General features: G+C 33.1%; 1 protein-coding gene across 1 annotated transcript in view; it reads left to right on the plus strand.

Moving 5' to 3' along the window:
• LOC129956955 (EH domain-containing protein 1-like) overlaps positions 1–9,068 on the plus strand; it is a 35,937-nt gene extending 26,869 nt beyond the window's left edge. Inside the window, exon 2 of the mRNA XM_056069013.1 lies at positions 6,069–9,068. Coding sequence (XP_055924988.1) covers positions 6,069–6,767 — 699 coding nt within the window. The 3' untranslated portion in view covers positions 6,768–9,068. The remainder of the gene's footprint in view (positions 1–6,068) is intronic.
• The last annotated feature ends 7,089 nt before the right edge of the window (positions 9,069–16,157 follow it).

A 16,157-nucleotide genomic window follows, 5' to 3' on the forward strand; every position in this document is an offset into this window, starting at 1 on the left:
ACAAAAAAATGAGCTATCGGGGATTTTTAAAGTCTCCTGATTCGGATGAAATTCTAATTTCAATCAAAAATATATTAAGCGATGAAAATATTTAAAATACTATAATATTTTGTAGAAAATTAATTTTTATATATACATGAAAGGATTTAATCTCGACTCACTCAGATATATCAACGAATGTATTGCAAAACTCAAAGGCTTAAAGCCATATTATTTTGCAAGCTCTGGGATTTTTTTTAGCTGATTGGATGAAGGAATGCAGTTTTTAAATCTCCGGCCAACAAGATAGAATTTCTAAACGAGCAGTCGTTTGTCCATCATTGATATCAATGTCTCATGCTTGTGAATTTTTCTCAACCTCTAGATTTCAATTAAAAATGCATTTCTGCTTTTTAATTCGTCGATAGTTGAATGTTATTTTTAATTTTTTTTTACTGTCTTCACTTCTGTCCGGATGACGCCACTGGCCGAGGCTGTTTTTCTGTTAATTGTTTTCCTCGCATTTTATGGCCTCTGATTTAACGAGCATGGTTGAGACGGACTTCATTTGGACTGATTTACGATTCGAGGTATGGGAATCCTGCTCCCGGTTTTTCAGCTGTCGCTTGTTTTATTGCTCGCTTGCACCACTCCACAGCTAATCGAAGAGTCTCTCCTGCGCGTATTAAGTGAATGTTAACAAAGCTTTAAACTTATTTGCATGAGAAAGTGTCACCCGACTTCTAAGAAATGTTGCTTCCTTCATTTATGGAGCTTTCTTCGTAGAAGTATCTTCTTATTTATGCATCTCTTATTGGCCCCCATGCCTATTTAATAAGAATCAAACAGTTGCATCAACTTTGTCTAAAGTAACCTTATGTATTTTTGCTTTCTTGTAATCTTCTGCAGATTTCGCTTTGAATAATTATTTGAAAATCTTTGTAATTAAAGATTTCACGAGCCCAATTTTTTTTTATTATTTATTTTTTTAATAATTCCAGTTTGTTACCTTCAATAATAAAAACTTTATTCGTCATCCGATGTGTTGACTATAATAATACGGGATTATGGATCGGGCTCATTTCATTGAATATTTCTCCCGGTGTTTTATCGATAAAAAAAAAAAAGCTCTATTGCATTTTTAAAGAAACAAGAAATAACTTCTAATAACAAAAAAATAGAAGGAAGCGCTCGAAACAAACGTTGCAGTTTTCATTATAATATTTTATAAATAGCAATGAAACAACTGTTATGCCGGTTTCTTTGTCTTTCTTAGGACTAAGTGAAAAGTGGCCAGCCTTGGTGTGTGTGTGTGTGTGTGTGTGTGTGTGTGTGTGTGTGTGTGTGTGTGTGTGTGTGTGTGTGTGTGTGTGTGTGTGTGTGTGTGTGTGTGTGTGCTGACACACGCATAGGACATGGCATAGCTTAAAACCATAGTGAACCATTTAAATCATAGTGATTTAAATTGGAATCCAAAGTCAAATGCCGTAAAAATAAAAATTAATACGAGTTTTTTCGTTTAATGTTTTTGGTTAACCTTAAAAAGGAAGAAAGAAGAACTATTACGGCAGAAATTAATTTATGTTTATTGTAATCCTGTTTTTTGTAAAATTTGATGTATATTTATTTGTAATAAAATGAATTATAATATCTTCAGTTGTGCGATAGAAAAAATTTCTGCTGTAGCAATGCAAAGAAAAGCGGTTCGACTATTTAGGAAAGATTATTGCGATAAAAGTGCTTTCATTTTGTTATGTGTTCAGTTTTTTTTTTTAATTCAATTCATAATGTTTGAAATTTATTAAAATTCATTATTTGTTATCTGAAATTACGAATATAAAAATATATTTAGACCATAATGAAGCATCATTAAAAAAGACTCATATATACAGGTGACTTTTTTTTTTAATAACGAAATTTATCTAAATAATTAGTGTTAAATGATTGCACTCATGTGAAAAAATTGGCCTGAGACGAAGAGTCAAAACTGGCTGTGTTCATGTTTTGAAAAAGTGTTTAATGGGTAGCTGCTCCTCTCTTTTTAGTCCTAAATAAATTCCTTTTCCACTTAAAAGGAATTATTCCTCGTTTTGAGTTAATTATTTTTCGTTTTATGAGGGAGAGTGATTTTCTTAACTAACCCGGATAATCGAGAGTATGCCGTGATCCCAAACATTTGTGATTGTGTTGTTACTGGGTCGATGGGAACAAGCTTCAGTCGGCCGAAGCACTGTCTCAAGTGCACCCTCTTGAGCGTCCGTCCTTTCCCAAGTGCAGAAATGCCTACTCTGGCGTTTCGTTCCTATTCCTTGTTGTCCGGGTGCGACACAATGACTCTTTGTGCGTGTCGATGCTCGTTATGGTTACACATGGCAGCTGCGAATGGAACCTGCCCACGCACGACTTTTGTGTTCCGACGCATTTTCGCACTCCCTGTGCTGATGGCTTGGGAATGATTTATTTTCGGGAGCTCTTTTGCGTTTTTTTTCGAATGCTTTCTGAATTATTACCTTCACGTATGAGTAGAAAAAGTATTGTCAACGTTAAAAAAAATGTCTCCTCCCCAGATGAATACCTCCACTTTATAAACACACTTTTTGAATCCGTCTTTGAATACGATCAGAAGGATTAGACATACCGACCATGCTCTGAAACTATTCACTATTGAAGGAGGGGGAGGGGCAGTTCAATTCAGATGCTTGGGACTGCGCCACACCGCATAATTTCAGAAGAATCGAAGCCATGCAAAATAAACTATTAGAATGATAGCAAATGAGCGATGGTTTATTATCAGGAAACTAAACAAGCCCTCAAGATACTAAAAGACACCCTAAAAATTAAACATTTAAATTTATCTAACATTAAAAACACCAATATTTTAAAAATTCCCCAATCTGATGGCTGTCTTCGTGATAATAAAAGAAGCCCAAGTGTTTTCCCATTATAAATAATATTTTCTCCCCCTTCTCATCACCAAGCACCTCAGTAAAAGCGGCAATTTCAAACGATAGTTCGTAGCCGCGTGGCGTGGCGCGGTATGTCTCCATCCTCTTTCCACCCAATATTCGATCCTAGACGGATCTTTTGCTTTCGCCTATCTCACTATGTTTCTCTTTTCTCAAATTAGAAAATCAATTCGCTAATATATAGATTATTTTACATGTTTAATTTAGATTTACATTATGAAATTCAAAACCTTTACACCCATTTTTTTTCTTGTCTCTTTTCAATGAATCTAGTTTACCATGTTGTGCACGTTATTTCTATTTCACGGATTGATGTGGTCACAGCAGGAGATGGCAACCGAAGGTCCCAGCTGCAACGCTTGATGATAATCAGTGAAATACAATTGATAGGATTCTTGGGATCAGCGCAGAGAAGGGGATAGAAACATTATTTATTGAGGATAGCCCTCGGGCTTCTCTTATTATCGGGAGGCGAGCCATCATGTTGTAAAAATATTGAGATTTCTTAGAGAGTTTAATATTGTGAAATCTTCAATACTAGGCATTTTGAGGTCGCATGAACCACCGCGCATTTGCTATCATCCTGCTAGTTTTAATTTTCCCAATTTCGCTTTTAATGCTCTAGTTAAAATTGGGTGCAGACAGGACAAGCAGATGAGCACTTTGTTGTGAAGATATCCGCCTAGTTTGAAAACATGAATTTGGATGAAAATTCGCATTTTGTTTTTTTAAGTAATGTAAGTAATGATTATTTATAATCAAGATATCTTAATGAAATTTATAATGAGTGCTTGTTATGCAGAATGTAATGGGCTATAATTTAATATTGAATGATCTAGAAGTGGACTTATGATTGTTTAATGTTAAATACTGTTGAAAAAAAAATCCAAAATTTCATATATATTACACAAAATTTTATTTGTGAATATAATTCTTAGCTAATAGTGAGTTACACTCTAAAATATTTTATATATGTGATGTTACAAAGAAAAAGAAACTGTAACCATTTTTTTCTCTAGAGCAATTCCAGTATAAGTACGTAAATGATAAAATTTACATCAAAATATGCTTTTCTTCATAAGTTACATATATATTTAAATAATTCCACTTTTATTCTTCATTTTATCCTTATATTAATAAAAAAAATATATCATGTAAATTTTTTGAAAATTCTTCTCCGAGCGAAGTCGGATACCGTAATAGAAAATTGAAGTTCCTGGAAATAAGAGTGTTGGCCTCTGAACACTTTTTGAAAACATTACTTCCATGCAAGTTAAATGGGGTTATTTAATTAAGTACTTCATTTTTTCAGGGGATGGAGATGTCAAAAAAATTAGCTTCTAGATCATTTGCTTCATTTTTGTTTGTTGTTGTTATCTTTTTCACAAGTCATCAATATAGAGACAGTGATGGATTTGATGGATTTTCGGAATATCTACAATTTGGGTGATAAAATCATATGACAAATTGACATGTGATTGATATGTGAATCATATGGCACCCATGAAGCTATTTGTGGTTTTGAATCATCGAACAGAGCAGAAAGACAGTTTTCTCGTTGTCCTGATGGCAATTCTTTCGTTAAAAACTGAAATTCTCCGGAATTCGGGAAGAAATTCGCCATTTCATGCGTACGTTTTTGTTGACAATCCAAGTTCCGTTATCCGGGGAAGTAAAAAATAATTCGCAATCGAAAATAACATTTCTCTGTGCCAATAAATGTTTTCATCCGACGCAGCTGCTTCAACTCAGCTCATTCCGATTCATGATCTTGAAGGCGAATCGTGACTTTCCTGAATTTTGCGCGCACAGTCATTTTGAGCCCTTTGTGATGATACATCTCGTTTCGTGTTTACTTACATATTGTATGGAATAATGTATCGTCGGGGTCTATTTTTTTGTGTGGTTGTTGTTTATTTGATCTCGTTGCCAACTTCGTTCCCTCCGGTTGTTTCGAATGAAACCAACTGATCTGATCCGATTTATTATTTAATATAAATATTTGATTTATTTATGAATCCATCATATGGCTGAATGATAAAGTTGATTTGAAACTTATAAAGATTCTATAGTTAAAGGAAGACAAGTATTAAGATATGAATTTCTTCTCATTTTCATTCTGTAATAAATGGCAGTTCCAAATTCATCTATTTATTGAACCTAATTTTTACGTACAACGCAGGTAAGAAACTTAACGTTAGCCAAAAAAAATATTAAGACTGAAAAACGTGAGCGCAGGTGACAGAAAGTTTCACAAAGAACTGAAGGACAAATAAAAAAAAAAAAAAGTCACCTAACATTTCTAATGTTAGCCGCTCTGAGCGTTGAATTAAGTTGCAAAAACGTTCAGTGAAGCAATCTGAAGCGGTTTGTTCGCATTCGACGAAAAACAGTAAGAGGGATTTCTGTCCCTCGGACATTAGCATCTCATGTAGAGAGATTTTTGTTTATTAAAAAAAGGGGTTGATAAATTTTTTAAGCGATATTTCTGGATTGCCGCTTAAATCTTCAGTCTTTTACGCAATCTCTTTATTATGTATTTCTGCGTTTACATGATTTTCATTCATTTTGAATGTACTGGAATGTTTGTTGTACAAAATTTTCAAATTCTATGCACCGTTGTATTCTCACTATCAGTTTATTATTTGGATATTTTTAGATGCAAGTCAGTTAATGGATTTCTTTAAATAAATGGAATGATATTACTTTCAAGATTTTATTATAGTTATAACAATGTAAAATAAAATAAAAGTTTAAAACTATCACGTTTATTACTGCGTTAATCAGAATTTTTAAAAACTTCCTAACTTATAATCTTTGAATTATTGTTACTCAGTTTTTCAATGAGACGGCGTACTAATACGAAATACATATTTAATCCATAATCTATCTGTAAATGTTCTGAAAATGTGTTGTCATTAAGAATGTGTAAGCGTACAAAATTAGGAAACTAAAGCACATGCAGAAGAGAGTAAAAAAAGTGACCAAGAAGCCCTTTGTATAAATGTAGAACAGGTTTCAGTAAAATTCTTTATATAAATAAAAAATAATCAAAATTTTAAAAAATTATGCTTTTAAATACACTAATTAAAAAAGTGTTTTAATACTTTTGTTTTTCTCTAGGTACACGCATACATCATTAGCTCTCTGCGAAGCAACATGCCCTCCATGTTCGGCAAGGACAGCAAGAAAAAGGAACTCATCAAGAATCTGCGCAACATCTACGAGGAGATCCAAAGGGAGCACCACCTGCCCCCCGGCGATTTCCCGGATTTGCGCGAGATGCAGGAGAAACTGATGGACATGGATTTCACCAAGTTCCAGCCTCTCAAGCCCCGTCTCTTGGAGGCGGTCGACAAGATGCTGGCGGAGGACATCGCCCGACTCATGGCCCAGATCCCTCAGGAGCAGCACATGCAAACCAAGGAGGAGTCGAGCGTGAAGGGAGGCGCCTTCGACGGAGTCCAGCAGAGTCCCTTCACGTACGGAAGGGGCGAGGGCGTGGACGCCGGATCTATGGACTCGGAATGGATTGTGGGCAGGGAACGCTACAAGTACGACGAGATCTTCCAGAGCCTTAATCCCGTCGACGGCAAGATTTCTGGTGCCAGTGCCAAGATGGAGATGGTCAAGTCCAAACTTCCCAACTCTGTGCTCGGCAAGGTGTGGAAGTTGTCCGATCTGGACAAGGACGGGATGCTGGATGCCGATGAATTCGCCCTGGCCATGCATTTGATTAACATAAAATTACAAGGACACGATTTGCCTATAGAGTTGCCGGAGCACCTAGTTCCACCCTCCAAGAAGATTTTTGTCCGCTAGGGCTCTTGGATGGATTTTACAGAGATAAAGGAAATGATTATATATTTTTATTCATTTTTGTGTTTCGTGCTCTTCATGACTTTGCCTTCGGGATGACACCCAATAAATAACTCACACATTCACACACACAGAGGGGGGGGGGATTTAGTTCCAGCAATCAACACTTGTCTGACAAGGTGGAAATGATGAGAAGGCTTCATTATAAATGTTTTGGATGTTCATATTTGTTGATTTTTTTTATCGTAATGAATGTTCTTACAGGAAATAATGGCCATTCCAAAAAAAAAAAAAAAAATTATCTTTGTTGTCAATGTATTTGATACTTTCCATGAATCATTGGTTATATATAAATTCCTGTTTGAAATGTAATGCGATACTCTACAGAATCCTCGAAAAAGATACGGACGTATTTCAAAAAAGTCATATCAGTCGACGTTTTCTTTCGATGTAATGTTCAGATATTAATGATCACCCAGAAGATCTCCGTTGCTTTTTTTAGTTTGAAGAGTTTTTTATATTCATATTTCTCATTAAAAAAATACTACTTCGATTATTATTTTGTATTTACCAAAGTTGGATCGGTGCAATAATTACATCAACAAGTTTGGTTAACGTCTTTTACAGTGCAACTTTTATTTTTCCACTGTATATCATCTGAATGTCAATGAATTATATTTATAAAAAATAGCTTTAAAAAAAACTAGGTAAATTGTTTTTATTTTCTCAGTTACGTCTAGGTGGTGAATTTTTAAAATGTCTCCACCTTTTTCAATTAGCCTAAATTTCTGCTAAGATTATTTTTCTGATTGTATTTTAATTTTTTAACAGAATTATAAATTCGATGCATTTTTATAACAAACTGTCACCAAAAAATGTCAAATAGCATTTTCCATATTTTAAAATTTTTTAATTAATTAAAATAAATTTTAAGAACTTCATCTCAGTATTTTTCTTCTCGGTGTTCTGATTCCATTTAAATTCAAGATTTTGCTTAAGTCTCACAAAAAAAAATTTACAGAAATTATTTTTTGTACTTTTTATTTAAAAAAAAACCATTCATCTAGCAGTTGTAAGCAGCGATGTTTATGTGCTAACTTCAAAGACAGATATCATTTAAATTGTATTTTTCTTTGAGACTCTTAGTTTTAAATTACGAAGCAAAGGCTTTTCATTAAGGTTGCTGAACATTTGCAATCATTACGTTTAGCACTGTGTGATCGCAATACATTTTTGCTGTAAGCTTCTGCATACATTTTTAATTGAAATTCGATGCAAATTTACTCTCTACTCTTGTTAGAAGGGATTCAAATAGTTCTTAATTTTCGGATCGTTCAGTTTTGTACTTAGTCTAATGTACTTTAAAGTTTCAATCCCTTTTTTGTACTTATTATTCATTTATTGTAACCTGTTTTACTAATTTAGAATTGATATAAGGAAAAACACAGTTTTCATATTCCGTATTTCATTCCACTTTATGTTAGAGGACCGTTGTATTTCGTATTCAGAAGTTTGTTTGAAGAGAAGACAGTTTGGCGCAGCTTAGTCAATACCATGGCTCTTGTGCCAATAAAATCCAAAAAAATCCAAAATCGTATTCAGAAGAGTATTAGCATATCAACTGCCAACGTATGTTTAAACATCAAATACCCTTCACATATTTTGCATTTCCTTGTTTTATGTTTTGCAGATCACATTTTATACGTTATTTCTTCTAATTTGACCGTATGACTTCCTGCTATGTGTATCATTCAATAGCAAACGTTTTAATTATTTTTAAAAATGGTAATTATCTGCACATATATCAACTAGGATTAGCATATTATTCTTTAATCTGCCTTCTAATTATATTTAAAATTTTATTCGCATGTGCTGTTTTATATTTTGAAAATTTATATATCGTAAGATGTGTCTAGATTTTTTTTGAAAGAAAAGGTTTATGCAGTATGATCGTTTGATAGCTGGCATTTGAAATGGCTGATTTACCAGCAAACCTTTTAAATGTTTATTTTTTAAAAATGGAAGTACTAGTACATTAATTTTTCTTTGTACAAAGTGTCCGAGAGATTCCCTATATATGACATTTTGTAGAAGCAAGAATTCACTTGTAGTGTATAATATTTATGATTTTTTTTTCTGTGTATGTTCCACTTATTGAATGAGCTTACTCTTGTACATTGAACCCAACAGTGCAGTGTTGAAAGAAATTATAATTTTGTTATTGTTCTGACAGAGTTTGGTGCACTCAAGCTTTTTCTCCCTTTTGGTATTCGAATAGTTTAATAAATTGTTATTTAATTATCTTTGTATGCTTTGTGCTGCTTTGTTTTATAATCTTGAGAACAGTGGAGTCAATTCATGAGATGAAATTGCCTCATGAATGGATGATACTACAACTAACGCAAAAATACTTCGAATATTTACACAAAAATGCAATGTTGTAAGTATTATTTTTTCTCCCCCTCACTTGTTACGATGAAAAGGGTTGTCATTCGAAAACGGAAGCTTCGAAGGAAAATTTTTAATCTATCATCATACATACTTTGTATTATTTTAATAATTTACAATTTATCAAAAAAAAAACCTTATGTACAGGGTGAAACTAGTTATATTTACAAAAAGAGATTTAATAAATAATTTAAGTTAAATAAGCTAATTCTAATTTCTCTACATAAAAAAATGACTCAATTGGTGAGATTTTTATCAAAATATTCATACTGTGTTCATTTTCAATTTGGCACATGCAAGTTTGGTATTCTGCTCAGAATTTATCCATCTTGCTTATAATTTTATTTGGAATTTCAAATTTTAACTGCGTTTTAAAGACATCGTCGAACTCTTTCTCTGATGCTGGCACGTTTTATACAAATCTGCAATGTGGCTTTAAAACCGCGTGCCAAATTTCATTAGTTCGTTCATTTTCGATGTCCTTGTCATGAAACATATTAACGTCCACATTATAATCTAATGAATAAAATGCTTAAACCCTTTCAATATCAGTTTTTTTCTTTTCCAAAATGAAGATAATTTTGGGCTCTAATGCGTCAAATAAAGTATGAACAGCTACATTCTGCTAAAATAAAAACAAATTAACTATAGGTGCAATTTTTGAGGTGGATCATATGTGTCCCTGTGGTCTTTTTAAATGGGACACATGTGTCCCATTCGGGTTGAGGTGACCATATAAAATACAGTGAAAAATTGAATCTCTAGTTTTTATAATATTTTAAAATTTTATTGCAAGAAAATTCTTACCAATTGCATATCCAATATTATTCATAAGATTTCTCTATATAATACATTGCAAAACAGTTATGCTTTACTCATGGCACATATAGTTTTCGTTCGGGTTTCTTTTTTTACTTAGAGGTAGTTAAATGGAAATTTTTATTTCGTTTCAACTTCATTTTAGTGAAGAAGTGCTCTTTACATGAAGCTTAAATATTTGTACATTATTTGAATAAAATTGCCTTACATGAATAAACTCTAACAAGGTGGTGACTACCCTTTGACTTCCGTTTAGTTTAGTTATATTAATGTCTCTTTTTAAAACAACACTAGGGCTATTTTTGGGACGGACATCTTCATTTTGAACCGTGGTCAGATGAGAGGACGACATCTGAGCTGGAACCTCCGTCTCCAAACTTCTATGCCACACCAGCGGGAAAACGTTTGGCCGTGACGGATTTAACGTGCGCCAGATCCGCATACACGACGGTTTTTCGGTGGAATCTGAAACCCTCCGGTTCCGAAGCCGAAATCTTACCACCAGGGCAACGCGGCCAATCAATTTTCTGCTGGGAGAAGGAGATGATTTTATTAGGGAGTATCCGAGAAAGTTAAAGAACGCTGGTTTTCATCGTTATATCATTTACTTGCGTGTCTCTCTCTTTCATCTTGGCATTTCTGTCAAACATAAAAGAATTCTGTGATTTCATTTTTTGTTAATTTGCATGTTAATTTGAATATTCAATAAAATACAATTAAATTTTAAATTCAAATTTATTTATCGAAAATGTTGTTAAGTAATTGCTTCTGCCGTACCACACCGTACACACAACAACAATAAGAAGGGGAAAAAATACAACCGAATTTGTTTTTTCAAAGCTGTCAAAATAATAGAAATCCTAATCAGGAAAAGCTGATGTTAAAAAGGATTTATAATTAAAACGAACAGTTAAAGATTTATTTTATATATATAATAAATCTATAAGAATAATTTTAATAAAATTATTATTAAAACTTTCTGTGAGCTTTAAAAAGAATTTCAATGAATGAGTCATTTTATTGAACAATCAGTATTAAAAATCCTAATTGCAACTTTTATGTAATGAAACTACAAAATAAATAATGCAATTGGCATTTAACGTCTGCAAAATTTTATAAAAATGTAAGAAATTTTTTAATATTTTTTGATTGAATGCTTTTTTTAGTAATAAATTCCTCCATTGAACGAAGGCCTAATATTATTCTCATTGAGAATATAAGGACGAGCAAATTAACTTATCAGAAACAATTCTGATGTAAAACTTTTTAGTTTTCTCTTTTTAATTGATATAACCAAAAGAATTCGAATTGCAGACGGTATTTCAACAGAATATCGGGAAAGGAGAGAAACATTTCGCTCTTATTAGACAATTTCTATTCTAATATAAAAGAAAAAAAAGTTTCTCCTTTTTCCCTTGTTAACACAATCGGATGTTTCCATTTCGTCCTGTTCCAGTAATGATATTTATTTTTATTATCTCGTTCATCGAATGCGTTCGTCGTGAACTACCGATGATCGCCATCCTCCATTTCTTATATCGTGTGCACTGCAGACAAATAAGGTAGCAGTAGTGTTTTCGAACGATGGTTCTCTCGAACACGCAACTCTGTGTTTATAATCGTGGAAACCTTCCCATTACATTCCACGCGTCCAGGTGATTCAGCGTCGTGATGTGGCACTCTCCGTTTCAAAATAAAGTTATGATACATACCTTTAATCTTCAAGAACATTTTTGTGAAAAATATCCGAGCTCTCTCGAGTTATTTTTTTACGGGGAATCTTATCTCAAACCATTTCCTTTTTCCTCTCTGCACGACTGCCTGTTTTATCAGGTGAAAGATAGCTGATTCCTCTGTTTATTTTTCATTTTGAAATACAAGGGAAAAACTGACTTAAAAAAAAAAAAAGCCATCTAATCACATTCGTTAGACTGAACTACGGTTGGTGAGCATTGGCAAATATGTATTCTATTTCGCTCAAGAAATAACATTTTTTTAAGATAAAATTCCTTTTAGAAGAATCACCGGTCGTTAGGAAGAAATCCTCAAGTCCATCTGGAATCCTAAATTACGTATTTGTTATTTAAAGAAATATTTCTATAAAGGAAAGGTAATTAGAACTAAGATAAATAGCATAAAGACTCTATTAGAAGAATTACATTTCCTCTTTTAGTTCCGTATAGCTGATTCAATCTCTTTATTATCCGAAAATGGATTATTTCTCGTGATTTGAGTGGATTATTTCTCGAGATTATCTATACTTTTCACGCTTCAAAAAATCCCCCAAAAAAAGTCATTAGAATTATGATTATTTGTTTGTCTGTGCACTCAATAGCTCAAAAAAAAAACAAAAAAAACGAGCTAGAAGGTGTAACATTTGATGTGTGCTGTCGATGCCAAATTTGCAGATGAAATTTCGTCCATGTATATTTGAACACGATCACATTGAAACGTCATGATAACCGAAAAACGCAACAGGTGAGTTGAGCACATAATTTACACACCATAATTGTTAAGCTGTCATTGTAATTGCAAACTGTTGCTTGATAGAAGAGAATAAAACATGCAGATGGATGAAACATTTATTGCTGTATGATAATGTATTTAAGGAGTTGTCGATTTTGCCAATCCAAGACACGGCGGCAAATGTAATAGCCCTTGTGACTGTGACTAAGTGAAAACCTCTGAACCAAAACTGGGGTAAACTTCAGAAATCTGATAAAAATCATTTTGTGTTGTTTTATACCATGCTGTTATTTCTTCCGTGAACCCAGTGTAAATATGTAAATTTAATAATCACAATCCCATTCCTCTACTTTATATCTTATAGTAGATGCAATCCTGTTATGGGTGGCCTGGAGATAATGTCTCGGCTTCGATACCGGAGGGTTTCAGGTTCGAGACTCGATTCCACCCAAGAACCATCGTGTAAACATATCTGGTGCACGTTAAATCTGGTGGGACGGAACGTTCTCCCGCTGATGTGGTGTCGAAGTTTGGAGAGAAGGGTGCCAGCTCAGGTGTTTTCCTCGTCATCTGACTACGGTTCAAAAGGACGAGGTCCGTCCCAAAATGTTGCTTTAAAACGGGACGTTAATATAACTAAACGAAAGCAAGCTCGTTACGACCCATTATTCAGATCTGAAAAGTATAGTAAGTTTCTCAGCTCACAATGACTAAGCATTTTGCGTTGGTCTATTATTGGAGTAAAATCTAGCTTTATAATAATTCTTCCCCTTTCAAAACCATCATTGATTGAACTAACACAAGAAATTAGAGGTAAAATGTTCTCACTAGTTATGGTTTTTATTTGTCGTTGATTTCTAACGGTCATTTCCAGACGTAGAATCCATTTTTTTTTTCGCTCATTTTATAATTAATCGCGGAAGTGTTCACTTTTACTTTCTCTTTTCTATACTATTATTTATTCATACTTCCATTTGCTGACTCAGTGAACGAGTCCACACTCTCTTTCTTTCTTTCATTTCCGTTTTCACATGGGTACAAATAAAATACTTTTCCAGAACATACTGAATAATTTCCAGAACATACTTTTCCGTATAAAAAAACTGAATGCTCGTCAGATCATTCCGGCTGGAGATTTTTATGAATTTTCAGGTTTTATTCCTTCCTCAGTTCCGAAAGAAAGAAAAAATCAGCTTACTAAATGTATGAAACTGTCATTCGGAACGCAGGAGACATGAGATTTTTGTGTGTTTACATCTCCCTAAAAATATTGAAAATTCTTTTCTACTTTCTCGTATACGTCATATAGAGAAAGTATTGTAGTTTTCAAAAAATTCGAAATCGAGATTTTGAAGAATCTCTTAGACCTCCCTCAGCTAAAAATTAAAAAGCATTTTTACAAAATGTCCGTCTGTCACAAAGATTACTCAAAAACTCTTTTGAGTTAGATGGATGAAATTTGGTCTTTTCACCAAATTTGTAGATTTCTATCAAATTTTGAGCAAAATTTCTTTAGAGGAAGTCTGTCTGTCCGGCTTTACGAGTGTAACTTAATACAATAACTGCAAAACGTTGAAAACTAGACGGATAGAATTCGGTCCCCAGAATTAACATCTACAGTGCAGACACCTGTCGCATTTTGAGCGAAATCCAACAAAGGGTTGGCCGTCTGTCGGTCTGTACTTTCAGAACATGTAAACGCGATAATTCAAAAATGCGACTTAAATATATCAAATTTGGAAACGGATTTTGTCATTACTAGGGTGATTTTATATTTCTATCGGTTGGGAAAAACGTATTCAAAATACATATTCGATTTTCAGGTCCTATTAACAGCATCCCAGAGATGAATCGCCAAGGATCACACGATAGATTCAGTAAAAATGCTAAATTCACGATAAAGGTTAATATTTCGTAACTACTGTAGGCCAACGCATTATCTGAGATAACACTTTAATTTGAAAATATGCGAGAAAGTATTGGGGTATCTCGCTGGTTTTTAGTGTTTGACTTATGTAAAGCGTAGGCTGCGAATATTTTTTAGTTAGAAAAAAATTGTTTTTAATTATTTTCCACTTTTTAATCGTAATTTATAATTCGTTATTATATATATGATGGAATTTTGACATATATATATATATGTAATGATATTTTAAAATTTAATTTAAACTTAATTAATTTCTTAATTTTTAGCTCCATTTAGCCCCTATTAACTTCATTCTAGAACATTCTCCTATTTCCTGATCCCATTCCACTTTTTCTATCTTATTAATTCAACAGAAGCTTTGTAAAATTATTGAATCGGCTAAAAGCCTAAACGTTCCCACACTCCGAGTGAAGGGACAAAATACCGCTGATTTGACAAATTCTTCTAAAAGATCTCTGTGTTTCCCTTGCTTTTGGATTGACATGCGATGGAAATCCCTATTGAAACATCACAGTATATAATACCAGGGATAAAAGGTTTATGAGTTCTTCCCTCATTTCTTTCTGTATCGTTGTGTGTGTGCTCGTCACTCCTGCTTGTACATAATGCGTGCTTCTCCGAGATGAAATAAAACGACGTCAAGAAATCGAAAGTCTCCTCAATGTCTTCGAAACTGCCTTTGGATTAAAAAAATTATATGCTTATATATATTCAAATTCATTACCAGATGGCACTGCATGTGCCCAAAAATCTTTGATTTATTAAAAATGTATTAGTATTTTTGATAGATAAATTTAAATTTAAAATAGTATAAAACTCACTTTTTTCTGTAATTTAATTTTAAAATGGAGTTGCATAAATATTTGTGATGAGATCTTGCTGAAAAACGCCAAAATATCACTCCGTTTTCATCGATTGAAAATTGTTATTAAAATTTCAAAGAAATCGATACACTCTTTCCTTTTCTCCAAAGTACATTCATGCCAAAGTTGATAGTTTTCAATCAAACAGTCTATTCTATAGAGTGTTGCCACTCTTTCATTGTTGTAAATATTAAATCAATTTTTCTCAGCTTCACTTCTCATGATGGCATTCATATCAACCGAATTAATATATTAATTCAGCTATTAAGTTCTGAAAATATTAAAATATTGTCATTCAAAATACACTATTGTACAAAATTTGAAATATCTAATCTATGAAGAAGTGAATAAGAATTCGAAAACAAAACTGGATTTTTGCAAATTCTCAGCAAAGCTTATTAGTGATACACAGATAATAAGATAAACAATTTCAAAGTTTAAACTTTTTTTTTTCAAAGTTTAAACTTTATTACAGGCACTGACATGAAATCTTTAAAGTTGTCCTTTTTCTGCAGCAACTGCCTTCAAGTGTGCGCGAAATGTCATTTGCGTGCAGACTTCAACGTTCGAAATGACTGTTCATTTTAGATACTTTTTATCTCGAAAATATGGGAGAATACTGGAATTTCTATAACTGGTCAAAAAAAAGAATATTCCTCAAAGAAATGTTTCCATGCTTGTCACATAACCATGATGCGTGAACTGAAATCGCTGCCGTATCGATGCAAGTATTTATGTAATTTTGAAAGAACACTTCATGAAATTTATCAATATGCGAGAAAAATATTAAAATAAAATGGGAATTTCATATTTGCCATGACATTCAGTAGGATGCCTTGTGTCTTATACATACTGAGTTCTGATGGATTA

This window comes from Argiope bruennichi, chromosome 11, assembly GCF_947563725.1.
Source record: "Argiope bruennichi chromosome 11, qqArgBrue1.1, whole genome shotgun sequence".
NCBI lineage: Eukaryota > Metazoa > Arthropoda > Arachnida > Araneae > Araneidae > Argiope > Argiope bruennichi.